Source organism: Sabethes cyaneus, chromosome 2, assembly GCF_943734655.1.
Source record: "Sabethes cyaneus chromosome 2, idSabCyanKW18_F2, whole genome shotgun sequence".
Lineage (NCBI taxonomy): Eukaryota > Metazoa > Arthropoda > Insecta > Diptera > Culicidae > Sabethes > Sabethes cyaneus.
Window position 1 is genome coordinate 158736 of NC_071354.1, and position 17953 is coordinate 176688.

General features: G+C 38.2%; 1 protein-coding gene across 1 annotated transcript in view; it reads left to right on the forward strand.

Annotated features, from left to right (window-relative positions):
- Positions 1-1402: 1402 nt before the first annotated feature.
- Positions 1403-17953, forward strand: part of LOC128737976 (uncharacterized) — a 77418-nt gene continuing 60867 nt past the window's right edge. Inside the window, 1 exon segment of the mRNA XM_053832769.1 lies at positions 1403-1784. Within this exon segment, the coding sequence (XP_053688744.1) occupies positions 1403-1784 (382 nt within the window).

Below are 17953 nucleotides of genomic sequence, written 5' to 3' on the forward strand. Positions count from 1 at the left end.
CCCATCCAAACTTTTACTGCTGGATGCCGTATGCTGGACAATTTATTATTGTAGTCATATTTCAAATGATTATTTCACATTGATTGTTTTAAATAATACAATTCTTCAACAAAAAAAAAACGAATCACTTTAATACAATTTGGCGGATGTGGTACTATCAGTGAACACAAAGCGGTACAATTCGTGTTCCAGAAAGTATGAGATCTGAGCGGATAGAATATAGTGTTGATAAGTCATTCAAAGCTACTTTAATTATCGATGAATGGTTTATATCTGAACTTACAGTGAACACAATTACAGTTTTCGATTCCACAGAGAAAACTTTTTCCGGAACCATTAATTTCAGGTTTCGTATTCCACCAAGATGCTTCAAAAACACCAATCAATGGTTAATATGTTACGAACTTCTATAAACTAAGTAAAATGATTTATAAGTAAATCATTTATACTAAAAGTTCACGGACACGAAACATATTCCTAGAAATTCATAAATTAAATCTATTCGAAATATTAAGTACGACACATGTTTTAGGTCATCCAAGGTCATCTATAGAATATTGGTCTTAAGATTATAAAACGTAACAAATAAACGGTTGAACCATTACGAACATGTACTGCATCAATATGGTATAAATAGATAAATTGAAACATTTGTAAATCTTAGGACGAACACTTTAGTGAGCTTCTAGATGATAGATACTGTTCCAATGGTTTTTTATTTGGTAATATATACACTAATTTGATATAGATTTGTTTTGGCCTGTTGGCTGTGTGTTCTGTTCGTTTGCTAAGAGTACTCAACTTTAAACCTATCTTTAAAGCTACCACAATTGGTGTACAAATGATTTCGTGCATTTGACTAACTACACGTTAACATTCAATAAGGGCGATTTCGAAATAACAAGTTTTTTTTGTAATATTTTGTCCTAAAATTCATCACTCTTGCTTATTGAATATTAGTAGGCCAACGGTTCTACTTTATGGTCATTATATTGAGTACGTTTGCATTACATATGACATACTTCCATGATTAAAGCACCTATAATTATCGGCGATTTACCCCATAGCATTGCATTATAGTTATCGTCAATGAAAGAACAATAACATAATTATTAACCATTTTTACTCGACAGATGCACTTAATAGCATATTAAAATATACTACTAATTTCTCAGAAATGGAATTGATATGAAAATGTTATCTAATGAATGGCCACGAAAAAAGATCATGCAGATAAACAGTACCGATAAATAGAATGAAATTAACTAATCTATTTTTGCATCGCATAAGTTAAAATCGAATCAATTTTTTCGTACATTGAATTTGATAGCTTTTTTTTTCAAATAAAAAAACTGTCAATCAAAACTTGCACAATTTTTACATTTGTTGTAGAGAATTCCAAATGGAAGACTGGAAATGCCTCTTAGTACTGTTATTAGCGCTGTTAAGTTATCGACTTCCAACGGCACACTCCGCCAGTGGAGGCAGTGGATCAAATGGTGGAGGAGGCGTAGGATTCCGATCAAATCGGGATCGATCAGCACCCCAAGCGATAGCTTCACTTTCGTCAGCGTCAATAGTTGCAGCTTTGGCAGCCAGAAATAGTAATAACAGTAACAATAACAGCAGTCATGGTGGTATTGCCAGCTCTGCAGCTAATACTTCGAGTTACTGTAACTTGGCACATTTTCGCTGTGGCAATGGAACCTGCATCCCGTTAGTCAAGTATTGTGATGGAACCTTCGATTGTATTGATAAGAGTGATGAACCGGTGTTTTGTACAGGTATGTAATATATTTGTTTTTTAAGACTTCATTTTGTAAATAAGTACATAGGTGTAAAATCGATTTTTCAATCTAGCAGTAATCTTGTGACCCACGGTGTTTTGAATATGTAAAGACGGGCACCTTAAGGTTAAGATTCATTATCTACTCAGAAATAACTGTGTTGATCGCAGTTTTTATACAAACTGAACGTTTCAGTCTGATATAGCCAGAACATGTGCTGATAAATTTCTATCGAAATTTAACACTTTATTACACTTTGTAAGAAACCTTAGCTCAATTTTTTTTAAAAGCTCAATAAAATACTATATACTAAATAAATAAAATATATATTTGGTATTAAAATTATTAAAATCTGTTCAGTGTTTACAGTGGTGTTTGCAAAGTTAAATCGATGACATTGGCAATTTGAATTCTAAATTTTTGTGTTCATCTTTTCCCACCTACTATTTTTTTAAACTTCAATTACTGTTTACTGAAAATTCATAAATTCACCGAATTTCCCAACGATTAAGTTTCATTCAGTGAAGGACTAAACAAACTTAAAATCGTTGATATAGCGCAAAAATAATAAGGTTATTTACGTAGCGCGTGTTGCGTAAACGATGTACGTATTATTTTTAAACGATTTACCACCTATTTTTTACACGTTTCTACGTTTTTGCCTATAAATTTGACAGTTACTCTGTTAAAAATAAGCAGTTTATTTCAAAAGTATTCATTCACTCTTTAAAAAGGTTTCCCATCATTAATATCAGAAAATTATTGTTTATGAAATATGACAAGTGTCTATTTTTCCCGCAGTGTCAGTCATTACCCCCCTTCTCCTACGTGAAGTTATGCAGCAGCATAGCTCGAAATATTGTTCATATTCATATTCATATTATATTTATAGTAATATATAAACCTTTATTCCATCTAAAACTATCTGAAAATGGATTTGTTACGGTTAACACGATTGAAGCAGTTGATATCTTTAGTCAAATCAAATGTACGAGGACTACGCACTATAAGTGTGAAAAAGGTACGCAAGTCGGCGATTAGTCGTCAACAATGGACTCGGTGTTGATCATCAATCAGCGAATCAATTAGTTAATAAGGGTTCAAATACCCGTTATTATTTTTTTGGAGTTCAAATCCATTTAATGCTTAAAATAAAAGTTCTGTTCGTTAAACTGTTCTCACTTCATTCCGAACGTCTATTAAACCATAATGAACGTAGTTTTGAGAACATAACTTTTATTTTGAATATACTGCTTTGGAAATCATAAAAATCAATGATGCGTATCTGAACCTTAAAATGCATTTGACGATAGGTGAAGCATAGTAAACTGAAACGTTGTGTAGATTAGAAATAAGTGTTTCTATTTCATCGAAAGCCTCCATAGCCTCTTTGTTGGCCTCGAGGTACGACGCTGGTATAACAAGCCAGTCGTCGTATGTTCGAATCTGGGCTGGGAGAGGTTGTTACAGTCAATAGTACTTTAACAGCTTTGCTTTTTTATTTCATCGAGATAATCGAGATACATAAACAATACACATAAATTTTCATCTTGCCAATTTATAAACAAATAAAAACAAAAACATTGTACAAATTCTGTTCATGAAAATACATTCTCTGTGTTAAGATTGGCAAGAAGAATGTAGTGAATATATTTAAAAAAACGAACCCCTGTTTTGGGTCTAAAAACTGCATCCGAAATTTGGCTCTCTGACGAAAAGTCAATGACTTCTCATTTTCCCTTAACGTAGAACTACATTTTTGTTTTCTATATTGGGATGCCTTTTAGAAGTAGAAATGAACATGTAACGAAAAGTGGTTACGTTTTACCATTTTTCAATCGATTTTGGAGTTATTTGCATCAATTGATCAGACATTTTTCTAAGCATTGAGCGATATAGCAAATATAATAAAAATTAGTCAAATCACTATTGAAATACACTCAAGTCTTTTTTTACACAGTTTATTTTTACGATTTTTGAATTAACGCGGTTTTTTGATGACGATTTTTAAATTAACACGTTTTTTATGACGATTTTTGAATTAACGCGGTTTTTTTTAATCATTTTTCGAATTAACGCGGTTTTTTCAGCGATTTTTAAATTCAAGCGACTTTTTTGATGATTTTGAATTAACGCGGTTGTTTTTCGTCGATTTTTGAATTAACACGGTTTATTTTATGACGATTTTTGAATTAACGCGGTTTTTTTTCAACATTTTTCGAATTAACGCGGTTTTTTTTAAACGGGGTTTTTTACACGCCACGTATCTCCCGTGCAAAAAAGACTTGAGTGCATGCATAAATATCAATCACTGTTAATAATTAATGAGTCAACGAATCACAAGTAAGCAAGATACTTAATGCTTCCACCGCGACACCAAGCTTTAGTTGCGGAATAAACTAGCCAAGAGTAACCGTTTCCAGGGTCTTTGTTTAGTAAAGTTGAGGAGCATCTCTTGTAAATCTCTAAACTCTCCGTTACATCCATCTTCCACGTTGAACAGTTGTTTATTACTTTCGCGTCGACGATGGTTAGCGGATGGTTGTCGTTGAAGATATGTTCAGCCACTTTTGATCTAAAATGGTGTGTCAGACCCCAAAGTACGTTAAAAGCAAGGTAATGTATTCGCGGTTATATTCATGTATTGGTGAGAAAAGAAAAAATCGAAAAAATAGTTAAGAAGTGTATGACGGATTTCATGCAAACTTCAATTATTTGTAGTTTTACGTAAAGAATATGCTTCGGATTTGACATATTTAAACTATAGCGCGGTAAAATCGATGTGTTCATTCATATATTTTATTGATTTGGGAAGATTGCACGATGAAATCTATACCTATAAAAAAGGATTTCTGTCTGTCTGCTGTCTGTCCGTATGTTTTTTATAGAATCGAAAACTACTGAACCGATCGGCGTGAAAATTTGCATGTAGAGGTTTTTGGGGCTAGGGAAGGTTCTCTCGATGGCAAAAGACCCCTCCCCCCACTAAGAGGGGGGGCTCCCATACAAATCTATGCCTATAAAAATGGATTTCTGTCTGCTATATGTTCCTTATAGAATCGAAAACTACTGAACCGATCGGAGTGAAAATTTGCATGTAGGGGTTTTTGGTGCCAGGGAAGGTTCTTATGATGATTAGAGATCCCTCCCCCCACTAAGAGGGGGGGCTCCCATACAAATCTATACCTATGAAAATGGATTTCTGTCTGTCTGCCCGAATGTTCCTTATGGAATCGAAAACTACTAAACCGATCGGCGTGAAAAATTTCATATTGGGGTTTTTGGGGCCAGGGAAGGTTCTTACGATGGTTAGAGATCCCTCCCCCCACTAAGAGGGGGGGCTCCCATACAAGTGAAACACAAATTTCTGCACAACGCAAGAACTAATCAAGCAAATGGAACAAAATTTTACATGTGGGTGTTTTTGGAGACAAGAATTTTTTCTATGGTGAATTAAGATCCCTCCCCTCATACAAATGAAACATACAAATGAAATGCAAATTTCCTCATAATTCCAGAACTAATCATGCAAATGGAACCAAATTTAGCATGTGGGAGTTTTTGTAGGTATTTTTTTTCTATGATGAATTGAGACCCCTCCCCTCTTTAGGAGGGGAATAATGACCTCTCTCCCTTTTAAGAGGGGGGGCTTCCATACAAATGAAATACACTGAAGTCGCTTTTTACGCGACTATTTTTACGTGGTTTCGGAATTTACGCGGTTTTCGGAATTTACGCGGTTTTCGGAATTTACGCGGTATTTTTTTACGCAGTTTTCGGAATTTACGTGGTTTTTTTACGCGGTTTTCGGAATTTACGCGGATGTGCTCAAAACGTCTATTTTTTCGCGTAGTGTTGAAATCCACAAAGTTTTTTTTACGCGAAATTTTGGTTTTTTTACGCGGTTTTCGGAGTTTACGCGGTTTTTTTACGCGGTTTTGATTTACGCGGGACGTATCCTTCGCGTAAAAAGCGACTTGAGTGTACAAATTTCCTCATAACTCGAGAACTAATTAATCAAATGGAACCATATTTGGCATGTGGGTGTTTTTGGAGGCATGAATTTTTTCTATGATGAATTAGGACCTTTTTAGGAGGGGGGGCTGCCATACAAAAGAAAAATAAATTTCCTCATAACTCCAGAACTAATCAATGGAATGGAACCAAATTTAGCATGTGGGTGTTTTTGAAGGCAAGTTTTTTTCTATGGTGAATTGAAATCTCTCCCCTCTATAGGAGGGGAATAATGACCCCTCTCCCTTTTAAGAGGGGGGGCTTCCACACAAATGAAATACAAATTTCCTCATAACTCGAGAACTAATCAAGCAAATGGAACCAAATTTGACATGTGCGTGTTTTTGGAGACAAGAATGTTTTCTATGGTGAATTGAAACCTCTCTCTGCTTTATGAGGGGGGGGGGGGGGTGGTCTCCTATACATATGAAATACAAATTTCCTCATAACTCTAGAAGTAATCAAGCAAATGGAACCATATTAGGACTATCATACAAATAAAAAAAATCGGAGGGTTTGTGCACAAGACACGACCGCATATATAGGTGACGCAGGACTACGTAAGCCTCTTGGTGGTGATAGTAACATGTATCCATGCTTGTAATCATTCGTTTCTTCATGTATATATGCTGTATGCAACATATATACATGCTACATGCGTTTATGTAACATATATCAAAGTAGTAACATTGCATACGTTCAATCCTCAAAAGATTTCAGAGTTATTTCAATGTGCATGTGGACACAATTTCACAAAATCAAGAACACAAACTATTGCTTTCCTGCTACCTTTCAGAAATTAAAGATTGTTTTTATTACCCATGGTTCCCCACGTTGAAGGAATTTTACCAATTCAATCCTATTTTATCAACAGCACATCTTTTCACTGCACTTCTAATGAAACGGCAAGCATGCGTATTCATACAGAGTCATATTATAACCGAACACTACAGCACAGCTGTAGCACGTTTTTCCAACACAGATACCAAATTCGCCGAGGTTTAATCGTCTCGCAGTAACTTACTTTACTTACTTATGTGTCCATGTCCGCCGGTCCGGCAGAACAAAGGGATGAAATTAGAGATCTCCACTGCTGACGGTTACCCGCCATGGCTTTTACCTGTCGCCAGGACAGGTTCTCGTCTACAGCCCGGATGTCGTTGGCTAAGCTCCGTCTCCACGAGCCTCTGGGTCTGCCTCTTCTACGCTGTCCTTGTGGATTCCAGTCGAGTGCTGCTCTGCAAACCTCGTTCGCTCCTTTCCTCAAGGTGTGTCCGATCCACTTCCACCTACGCTCACGAATTTCTGTGGCTATCGGCCGTTGATGACACCGACGATGGAGTTCCTCATTGGATATCCAATTATCAGGCCACCAGGCACGAATAATATATCGCAGGCACCGGTTAATGAATACCTGCAGTTTTTGCGTTGTCTCCGCTGAGACGCACCACGTTTCGCAGGCATACAGCAGTACGGATTTAACGTTTGAATTAAAGATTCGGGTTTTCGTACGTAGAGTGATCTGGTTTGAGCGCCAAATGTTTCGCAGACCTGCAAAGGCACCCCTGGCCTTCCTGATCCGTGTGGCTATATCAGTCTTGGTACCACCATCGGGCGTTGTTTGGCTACCAAGATATTGAAAGACGGCTACCTGCTCAACTTGTTGTCCTGCTACTGTAAAGTTGGTGGAATTGTCAGTGTTCACTACCATAGACTTAGTTTTCGCTACATTGACTGTGAGACCTGCTGCCTGGGAGCTCTCGGAGAGGTCGTCTAACTTGCTCTGCATATCGTTTCGGCGTTGTGCGAGTAAGACAATGTCGTCGGCTAGGTCGAGGTCATTTAGCTGCTCCATCGTTAGAGGATTCCAAGGCAATCCTCGATTTGGTCTACTGTCAATTGCTCCAACTAATATCTCATCCATAACGATGAGAAACAGAAGCGGTGATAAAATTCAGCCCTGTCTCACGCCAGCAGTAACCCTTATGGGGTCGGACAAGACGCCGTCGTGCAAAACCTTGCACGAGAACGCCTCGTACTGAGCCTCGATGAGATGGACTAGCTTATCTGGAACTCCTCTACGCCTAAGTGCGCCCCAGATGTTTTCGTGATTGAGTCGGTCGAACGCCTTTTCGAAGTCAACGAACACCAGCAGAAGAGAGTCCTGGAATTCGTTGATCTGCTCCAATATAATGCGGAGCGTTGTGATATGGTCTACACATGATCGGCCAGCACGGAATCCAGCTTGCTGCCGCCGGAGAGTAGCGTCGATCTTCTCCTGGATCCGGTTGAGGATTACCTTACAGAGTACTTTGAGAGTAATACAGAGCAACGTGATGCCACGCCAGTTACCGCATTCCGTTAGGTCTCCTTTCTTAGGGACTTTGACCAATATGCCCTGCATCCAGTCCACCGGAAAAGTTGCGGTTTCCCAAATATTGCTGAAAAGCTGATGCATCATCTGGGCTGACAAAGATGGGTCAGCTTTGAGCATTTCGGCTGAAATACGATCTATCCCTGGCGCTCTATTGGATTTCATACTCTTGATGGCTGCTACAATTTCATCCAGCGATGGCGCCTCCGAGTTCACGCGATTTATTCGACGAACTGTAGGCGTCGTACGCTGCTGGTTTTGTTGGTCTCTGACATTTGAAGCTCGGAAGAGTTGTTCAAAATGTTCAGTCCATCGCTTAAGCTGTTCTGTACGGTCAGTCAATAGCTGACCAGCTCTGTCCTTTAGCGGCATCTTTGTATTCATCCTGGCACCACTAAGGCGGCGAGAAATATCGTACAACAAACGGATATCACCATTGGCGGCGGCGGTTTCTCCTTGTTCGGCTAGGGAGTTAGTCCAGGCTCTCTTGTCCCGCCTACAAGCACGTTTAACAGCCCTCTCCAGTTCGGCGTATCGTTGACGGGCAGCTGTCTTAGCCGATCTGGTCCGCGCTCGCTCAATGCCGGCTTTCGCCTCTCTCCGCTCGTCGATCTTCCTCCAAGTTTCATCCGAAATCCACTCCCTCCGCCCACTGCGCGCTTTGCCGAGGGTTTCATCACTGGTCGTGATGAAGGCGTTCTTGATGCCGGTCCATTGCTCTTCGACGGTTCCACCAGATGGCAACTCCGAGGCTCGAGATTCAAGTTGTTCAACAAAGGCCCTTTTCACCTCAGGATTCTCCAATCGGCGGACGTCGTAGCGGCACCCAACTTTCTCCTCCCGTCGTTGGACACGTGCGACGCGCAGACGTATCTCAGCGATAACAAGATGATGGTCGGATGCAATGTCAGCGCTGCGTTTGTTGCGTACATCAAGAAGGCTCCTTCTCCATTTCCGGCTGATGCAGATGTGGTCGATTTGGTTTTCTGTTCGGCCGTCGCGGGAAACCCACGTGACTTTATGTACTGGTCTATGGGGGAAGAGCGATCCACCAATGACCATGTCGTTATTACCACAGAATTCTGTAAACAGCTCCCCGTTTTCGCTCATCTCTCCTAGGCCATGGCGTCCCATGACGCGTTCAAGGTCCGCGTTGTTTGAGCCAATCTTCGCGTTGAAGTCGCCCATGTGAATTTGGATGTCCCCCTTCGGGATTTTCTCAACCACGCTGTTCAGCTGGCTGTAAAAGCTCTCTTTCTCCTGCAGGTCGGCAGCATCTGTTGGCGCATAGCACTGGATTGCCGTAAGGTTCCTAACCCGTGTTCTAAATCTGGCAACGATTATTCGCTCATTTATTGGTTCCCACTTCATCAGGGCCGCACGTGCCCCTGGGCTCAGTAGGAATCCAACTCCTCTTTCTCGAGTAGCATTTTCACCTCGTATGCCAGAGTAGAGCAAGACTTGCCCGGATGATGTCCTGTGTTCGCCAGTACCCGGCCAGCGGACCTCGCTCAGCCCCAGGATTTCAAGCTTCAGACGGCTAGCTTCCCTTGCAAGTTGAGCCAGCTTGCCCTGCTGGGCAAGGGTCAGTATATTCCATGTTCCGATTCGTGTCCGTGTTTTCATGCTAAAGGTCGTTGCCAATAATCCGGAGAGATTTCTTCTTTCATTTTCATTAACTTTTTGTGTGTTCTGGTACAGTAGGCTGTTAACCTAAGGTCCTTATCCCGCTGATGGGGCTGCCATCTTAATGTGGGCGGGAGCCACTGTGCCCCCTTTCCTGTTAGCATACGACAACCGAAGTTGCGTACCCCAGCCGGCACCTCGTGGAGGTAGGAATAGGAGTTAATGAACAGAGGTTATGGAATGCACATGTTCACCCTTTGCCAGCCAGTCTCGCAGTAAAGAATTTGCGATTTGTTGTGACAACGAACTTGTGTCGTTTTTTCTGGCACACTTCCCTAACACAGACATCAAATTGGACTAGGTTTAATCGCGTTCGTAAGAAATCTGTTGGCACGAGGGAGCTTCGTTACACTCTCTGGCGTACTTCCCAAGCAAGGACATCAAAATGGTCTAGGTTGAACCGCGGTGTTAAGAAATCTTGTTGAAATGAGGGAACTTTGTCACTTGTTTTTGCTTACTTCCCAAGCACAGATATCAAATTGGTATGGGTTTAGATCATCGTAAAGAATCTTCCAACCAATCACGAAGTGAGAATTCTGGTAAAACATAGGTTCATCATTTTCAATTTTTCAATAGTTCAACGTCAAGAATCCATACTTTTCTTCGTTTGGGCCAATTCTTAGAAGATTTTCCAATCGATCGGTGTAAGAATATTGAAAATCGATCGGAAAACCGCTGAGCTATTAGCGCTCAAAACCTTTCATTTTTCGTGACGCTCGCATTTTTCGATTTTTTGGAATGACACCCTATCTCAAAACTTGCCGTTCGATTCAAGCACATAAAGTAAGCATTGTGGTAGAAATGAATCAGCTTGATAATAATGGAGTGCCACAGCATCACCGTAAAGAGCCACACGCGTGTAACTTGACCATCATTTGACCAATCTAGGGGAAACTAGGGAGACTTGATCCCCATTTTGTTTTATGTATATTTCTCAAATGTCCACTAGAACAAAACCCTGGGTTTTCAATTTTTCGACAGTTTACAATACAGCTTACTGCCTACAATTTATCAGTTAGTGATACGTAGCGCTAATCAAAAGATATGGGATATTTTGGAATGTACAGAAAATTGCACATATTCAAAATATCCGGGAGACTTGATCCCCAGTTTAGGCACAATTGATCCATTTGCAAATATATATTTTTAAAGCTCAACTTTCATTTGGAAATTTTATTAAAATAGGCCTAGTTCATGTAGTATCATTATTAGTGAGTGTACAACAGCCTAATTCAAAAGTATAAAAAGTATTTAAAAATCGTTAATTCCATCGATCTGTAAAAGTATAGCTTTGGACATCTTTTATAATCTGCGACGAGAACTTTTTCGTTGGGTTTGAATTTTTGAAGCATTATATTTTTCCTGTTTAATAATCAGAGCAGCCTCCAGCTTCAATTTCGTTGGTGCATCTGTAACGATGTGTATCTCCTCGTTTTCCTACTCTTCGCATATTTTTACGTGGCGATGCCTTTGGAAATGGTTTTATATCTACAGGTGTTTTGATAATTGTATTGTTCGGAATCATCGGGTACCAATGATTAATAGAATTCTTCTTCAAAGAAGATGAGTTGCTTTGTTCAGATAAATACTTCCGTCCGAGCAGTCTTTCTTCTTCCTTGTAAAATGCACGGGTTGCTCCTCATAGTCCGGTTGCTAAATGATCTTTTCAGAAGCATTTTTTTCGTTTTCTCACATATCGCTTAAGTGTCATTACATTCAAGTTGAACATTTTTGCAGTCGTTCTGACCGGATCTCCGGACTATTCATGATTTTTACATGACGAATGTTTACGATATGAAGAATTGTTCATTTTATTATTTACGACATAACGGATTCCAAGTTCTTCAGTTCCTAATAAGAGGATCAAGTGTCACTGAAATTATGTGGATCAAGTGTACCTGTCGTAGTAAGTTTTACTGAAAGTTAATTTTGTAAAATGTATACAAGTTTTATTGCAAAATGTATATAGTATCAATGAATACACATGTTTAGCTAATTTTTTGTTTGAAAAGCAATTAAAAAATTTCAAGACAGTTCTCCGTAGCCAAAAAGTTGGACTTCACTAAAAAAAGAAGTATAGAGAATTATTCCGTTGCAAATCTTACTATATTATATTTTCCTTGCAATGTAAAAATTTATTACATTTTTGTTTTGCAATTTTGTTAGTTGAATGAAATGTACAACTTTATTTTTTTCTGCATAAAAAAAACATTGTATTTGCTGAGAAACAATGAATGGATCAAGTGTCCCAAGGGATCAAGTCTACCTGGTCTCCCCTAATCACCGTGTAAAAGTGGCAATTTAGTAGTTCACTACAACTTTTTTACTTTGAACGCATACGCTGTGCTGCGAAGTCTGTCGATAAAGAAAGGTCAAGTTCTTAAGGACGTTTATACGCATGGCTTTGCCTTTTTTGCATGTGTTGTGCTACCGACATTTTTTAACAAAAATACTATTCACGTTTGAAACCGCTTGTTTCTTGATCAACCTCTTAGTCATATGAATACCAGGCCATTCCTACTGGTTCTCAACAAGAACGTGTTTATCTTTGTATATTAAAGATGCAAACGCAACACTATCAGAAGCAATTGTCATTGCTTGACTAATAGCATTTGTCCAGGCCGGTGATGCACTTCGGATGAAGGTCACTACTGCGGTGGAAGTAGTTCTCCAAATATCGGGGGCTCTATTCTAATAGCCCTCTGTCTAAGAACCTTTTTTCTTTAATTAAAAATTCCCGGACATCGGCATAACCGAGTCTTTTTTTAAGCTTCGGATGATAGCGTATCGGACAATGTCCTGTTGTAAGACCAGCATAAATGATTAGATCTTTTTTCGAAAGCTCCAGGATTTTACGAATCATTGAAATGTTTGGAGAGATTAACCGTTTCGACTGCCTAGCAATGAAAATGTTATTCCAATTTAATTCCAGTTTTGCACACTTCCATAATCCATACCAAAGCTCCATTTTTGAAGTAGAAGAAGATAAAGGTCCGTAAAAAAGTAATATAACTTAACATGACTTCATTTGATGTTGTGGTCGGGCCACCATTGAGCGCAATGATAATGACAATATGACAATAGTCAGAAAAGTTTCGAACAATTCAGTGACATCCTTTCTGCATGCATCCAATGCATGGTAAAATATTGTATTTGTAAGGTAAAATTGTAAGTTTTACGTCCCTCACATTTTGGATGTTGGGATGTTGTAAGTTCTTGAACACTACGGAATAAAACGACTAATTGGAGCCCCGAAAGCACTGAAAGCTGATATTCCGGAGTGTCTAATTTGTTGTATTTCTATTTCAATCTATCTTCTACCTAAGACAGCAAAAAATAACCCCACTGCAGTTCGGAATATCTCCGTCAAAAGCGATACTAAATTTCACTAATATATTGTTTAGTTTATTGATGCCTCAATCTAATTCGGCTCTTTTAAAACAAGTTGAATTGAAATGGAATAAAATTTAAAGTAAATGGAGCCAAAAGTCTGATTTCAAACATCCCAATTTTCGGCGTCAGGATTTAAAGGTTAAGCACAATAGTCGCCTATGACCTGTAGCAGGAATCAGAAAGCTTAGTGGGGGGGGGGGGATTTATGAAATTAGTACAGCAGTAGCTAGCAAACCGGTAATATCTTCAATCTGCAATAAATAAGGCCCTTAGATTTTGTCAATATAATTGCGGAGTTGGGGGGTCTTACTTTACTTTAATCTGATTCAATTCAAGAGCAGACAGAAGTTAGTAAAAGTTTTTCCGATTAGTAGAGTCCTATTGATAATTAATTAATACCTGCGGTTCAGAAATTCCATGAAAAAATTAGAGTTCTTCGTTACGGGGTTATATACAGTTGGGAGGCTTAAAAAAGCCAATTTTTCTAAAGCTTTTTTAAAGAAAATTCTTTAACTGACTAAAGTGAAAATTTGTATACATCTTACAGCAGCTTTTGGCTGAATTTTAAGATATTTTGTGTTTGGAAAAGGTTATTGAAATGGATTATATAGTATATAGTTAATCTCCTGCAACGCTTCTAAAATAAAGCGTCCTGCAGTGAGCACGATACCTATGGACTGCGTTATCGGAAATCGAAAAACCAAAAAGGAATCGGAGACAAAATACATTATCTATAGATTGATCGAAGGAATTAACGAAATAATCATTTCTGACAAAATGGCGGCTTCTTAAACATAAAAAATCAATTTTTGGCATAAATTTTGCTCTTAAACTGCCCATAAAATGAGAAATATTGTTCGTCGAGGAAAAACCTTTGTTTAATCTCTAGAATACACACTTAGAACACTTGTGTCAAAATTTGGACTGCTTCTATTCAGCCATTTTCAAGAAATTTTGCTCGCCGACTTTGAAAACACAGTTTTGAGAAACACGCGTTCAATGTTTCGCGTTCCTTCTTCAATCGCTCTGACACATCGTTACAAATATGCGTAAAACTTCGTTAATATTTGACGGATTGGCATGAAATTTTCTGTGAAAATACTCAAATATATGTGCACTACGGTTATGAAATAAGTAGAAAATCGATTTTTTGAAAATTCTAACTGTATATAACCCCTTAAATAATAAGAATTACAACAACTGCAGTTGGCTAATGAATAAACTCGAAGAATTGACAGTAGACACTAAATTTTATCTTCATAAGGGTAGTATTTATTATAGAAAACGAATATAGGGCTCTATTCGTGCCAACCGCCAAAGTCTAATCTCTTTCTAATAACCGCTATCTACGATGTTTTCACATATCCCCAGTCTCACATACCTGTGACAGGAAGCTTGTCTCTTCTCTAGTGTTTTCCCTCGCTACAGAAGAATTTTCTCAACCTTCAAACAGAGGAGTTTCACCACTTGTTTGGATACCACTTTTTATTATCTACATCGTACGACAGTGCAAAGGACAATAGCGCGTATAAACATTCTGAGACGACGTATTGGTAGTGCTTGAAATAGTTTAACCTCCGCTTCAGGTAAAGCTAACAAACTGATTGCTATCTTGGGAGTTTAAAACTAGGTTTTTCTTCGGCCTCTAGGGAATAGAGTTTCTTTCCAGATGAAACAAAACAAGGAGGAGTAAGAGCGTTTCTACTGCCACAAAAGACGATCATTAAGACTGTCGCAGTGGCCTTTTAACCCAATGCCCTTCTGGCATACAAAAAAAAAAAAGAGCGTTTCTACAGTGGTTCAAATGTTGGTTTTGGTCAATATTTTAAACAAAATAGAAATACCCGAATTAATCCACCTACCGGTGTGGTTTTACCTTTCTACAGCCATAATTGACGGATTTCACGATAACTCGACCAGAGGTCGGCATGACCCTCTCAGAATTTAATGAAACTTAGTTTTTCCAAAATTGGTCTAGATTAACTTTTGGAAAGGGCGCAATTTTGTTTTCCCTTTTTTAATAGAAAATATAACTCGAAAACTGTAGGACCTACAAAAAAATAATGTGTGGGTGACTGATGGGAATGGGAGAAAATGTTCTGAATTTTCATAAAAAATACCGAAAAAATTGAAATTAATTTCTACACTGAAAAAAAAGCATTTTAAAAACTCTTAATCGATTTTCCAAAAAAGGCCATCTCTGAAATTGATGAAATTTGTTTTGAATTATGTGGCTTACAATTCTTCCATCAATATTTTTCTGAATTTTCTAGAATTGATAAAGTAATGATTTTTTTGGAATGGAGGGGAAAGAGCAGAAAGGTGAGAGAGGGGAGGGGGGGGGGGGGGTAACAGGTAGCTACGCTTAACAAGTAGTCGTTGTGACTCCTACCTTTTGTACCTGTTGGCACTTGTTGGTTTCCTTTGACGTGAACGAAAAATTTGTTTTCATTCTAATTTTGACATTTCGTCCGGCCGACTGCCACAGCTTGTCTTGAAGGTATTTAGATAGGCTGATAAGCAAAACATACTAGCACATTTGTAAAAATTTTAACAATTTTTTATCCAAATCGATGTGATTCGTCTTACCCCGCCGGGCCTTCTTACCCCTTGTTCACCTACACTTTAAATAGAGTCTTTCCGTAAAAAGGTCGGATTTAGCTGAAACTTGATTAAAACTACTCAAAATGTCCTGGAATTGTGAGTAGTTCTAACCAAGTTTTAACTAAATTCAACCTATTTACAGGTAAACTCATTTAAAAGTGAATGCCACTGCAGTTTGGCATAACGACGATTTTTGGAGCCACCCTACCTCAAAAAGGGTACCCCTATCGCCAAATGAAAAAATCAAGTCAAAAATTTTCGGGAAGTGAATAAATTAACAAATTTGATTTGAACAAAATCCGAACACCTAATACATCCGACACATTTGATACATGATTCATGAAATTGCCGAGTAACTACAAGTAAGTTATTATTGATTTGAGTAAGTACAAGTAAAAGTAAGTTGTAGGGGGAAATGTCAATATTTAACATATACATTACCTTGCGTCTATAGAGCCCTCTCGTGGGTAGGATAGATGAACTAGATGGATAGATGGTTACTAAAATAATTTCAAGTTTTAAGTTTATCATCCATATTAAACCACTGACGTTTAAGTGAGACTTTCTCAACAACAATTGGGTGTTTCGTATCTCATATAAACGAGAAGATATGATTCATTATTGTATATGAACTTTTTTTCTTTGAATCTTTCAAATAGTCTATTTTAATACTTTTCCGGTGGAAATACAGGCGTAGAACAAAGTTCTGACATAATACGCATCTTCAGAACGATTTTAAGTTATGTTTCTATATTACATAACTGAAAGTTTCATAATATGGTACAGTTGAGAAAGTTGGGAAGTTTTGACAAAAATGATGATGAATCACCAGACAGAGAGTTTCTGAAACTGCTGATAATGTAAGGAAGGAAATGGATAAAATCCGTTGCACGGAGTACGGACACAAAAGTTAGTTTTCCCACTTCGTACATACCTACTCTTCGGTATAAAATCCTCCTTTACTGTCTCTGTTTTGTGTTTCATGGAAAAATTACCAACCGCTTCACACCTCAGTAGAGCGGATGGTCAGATAGAATGGAAAAGCACTGTATTTTCCGAATTTATTATATTTATCCATAAAATTTTGATGTTCGTGTCATGAATATAAATTTGTTCGTTCTTCCTTTCTTCGTCTTGCTCTAAGCGTTTGAGATTGGAGAGTATCCTAATAAAAAAATTCAAAGTAAAATGCACAACAGCATCGTCCACCACTGACTGCCACATTATTTTTCGAAGCAAGCAGACAAAAAGTTATTCTCTAGAATGCAAACTTCGTTCTGAACGTTGCGAGAAGCTGTGAACCAATTCTGGTGGAAGGAGGTAAACACTCGTTGTATTTTATCGTTTATATGAAGCAGTAGCTAACCAGATCCTGATTCGGATGATTTCTTTCGGTTGCTGTTGTAGCTGCAGTTGAGTCAATGCAGAAGGGGCAGTACAAATATTGTGCACAAGAACACAATTTGGACCGGAACAAATGCTGTTCGCAATGCTGTGTTCAGTTTATAACCAGTTGCAAGTTTTTGCTTTAACTTGACAAAAGTCGCACATCCGCATTGAAAGGAAAATTCAAGCCGAAGGCACACAAAAATAGTTTGAACTTCGGAACTGGAAAGTTTTCCGGGTTTTCTTGGTGTATGGGTATGCGGTTTTGATGCTGGATATCGAAATACAGAAACTTGCTTTCCTGTATTTCTTTCGTCTTATAACCGGATGAGCATTTGCAGGAAAAGGAAAAGTTTTTCTCGCAACTGTAGTAATTGTCAATGTTTTCGTCGTCGGCAGAGCATTATTGCGCTCGTTAGTCAATTTCATCTGATGCTTGTTAAATTGTATAATGATGATTTGTAAATAATTTAATAAAAATACAGTCTTGGTCCGAAGATTAATGCCTTTTATTTTATATACCTTACCGAAAATTAAATTCAAAACAGCTAACTTTTTCACTTTAAACTGTGCTAAAATGTCCAAACTACTTGTGCATTCATGGCAAACCACTCGCTTGGAAAGAAAACGATACCGCAACGCGGAAATAAACTGGATAGCAGTTTGAATTTCGTATATATTTTTTTCAACGGACGAACCATCAATATTT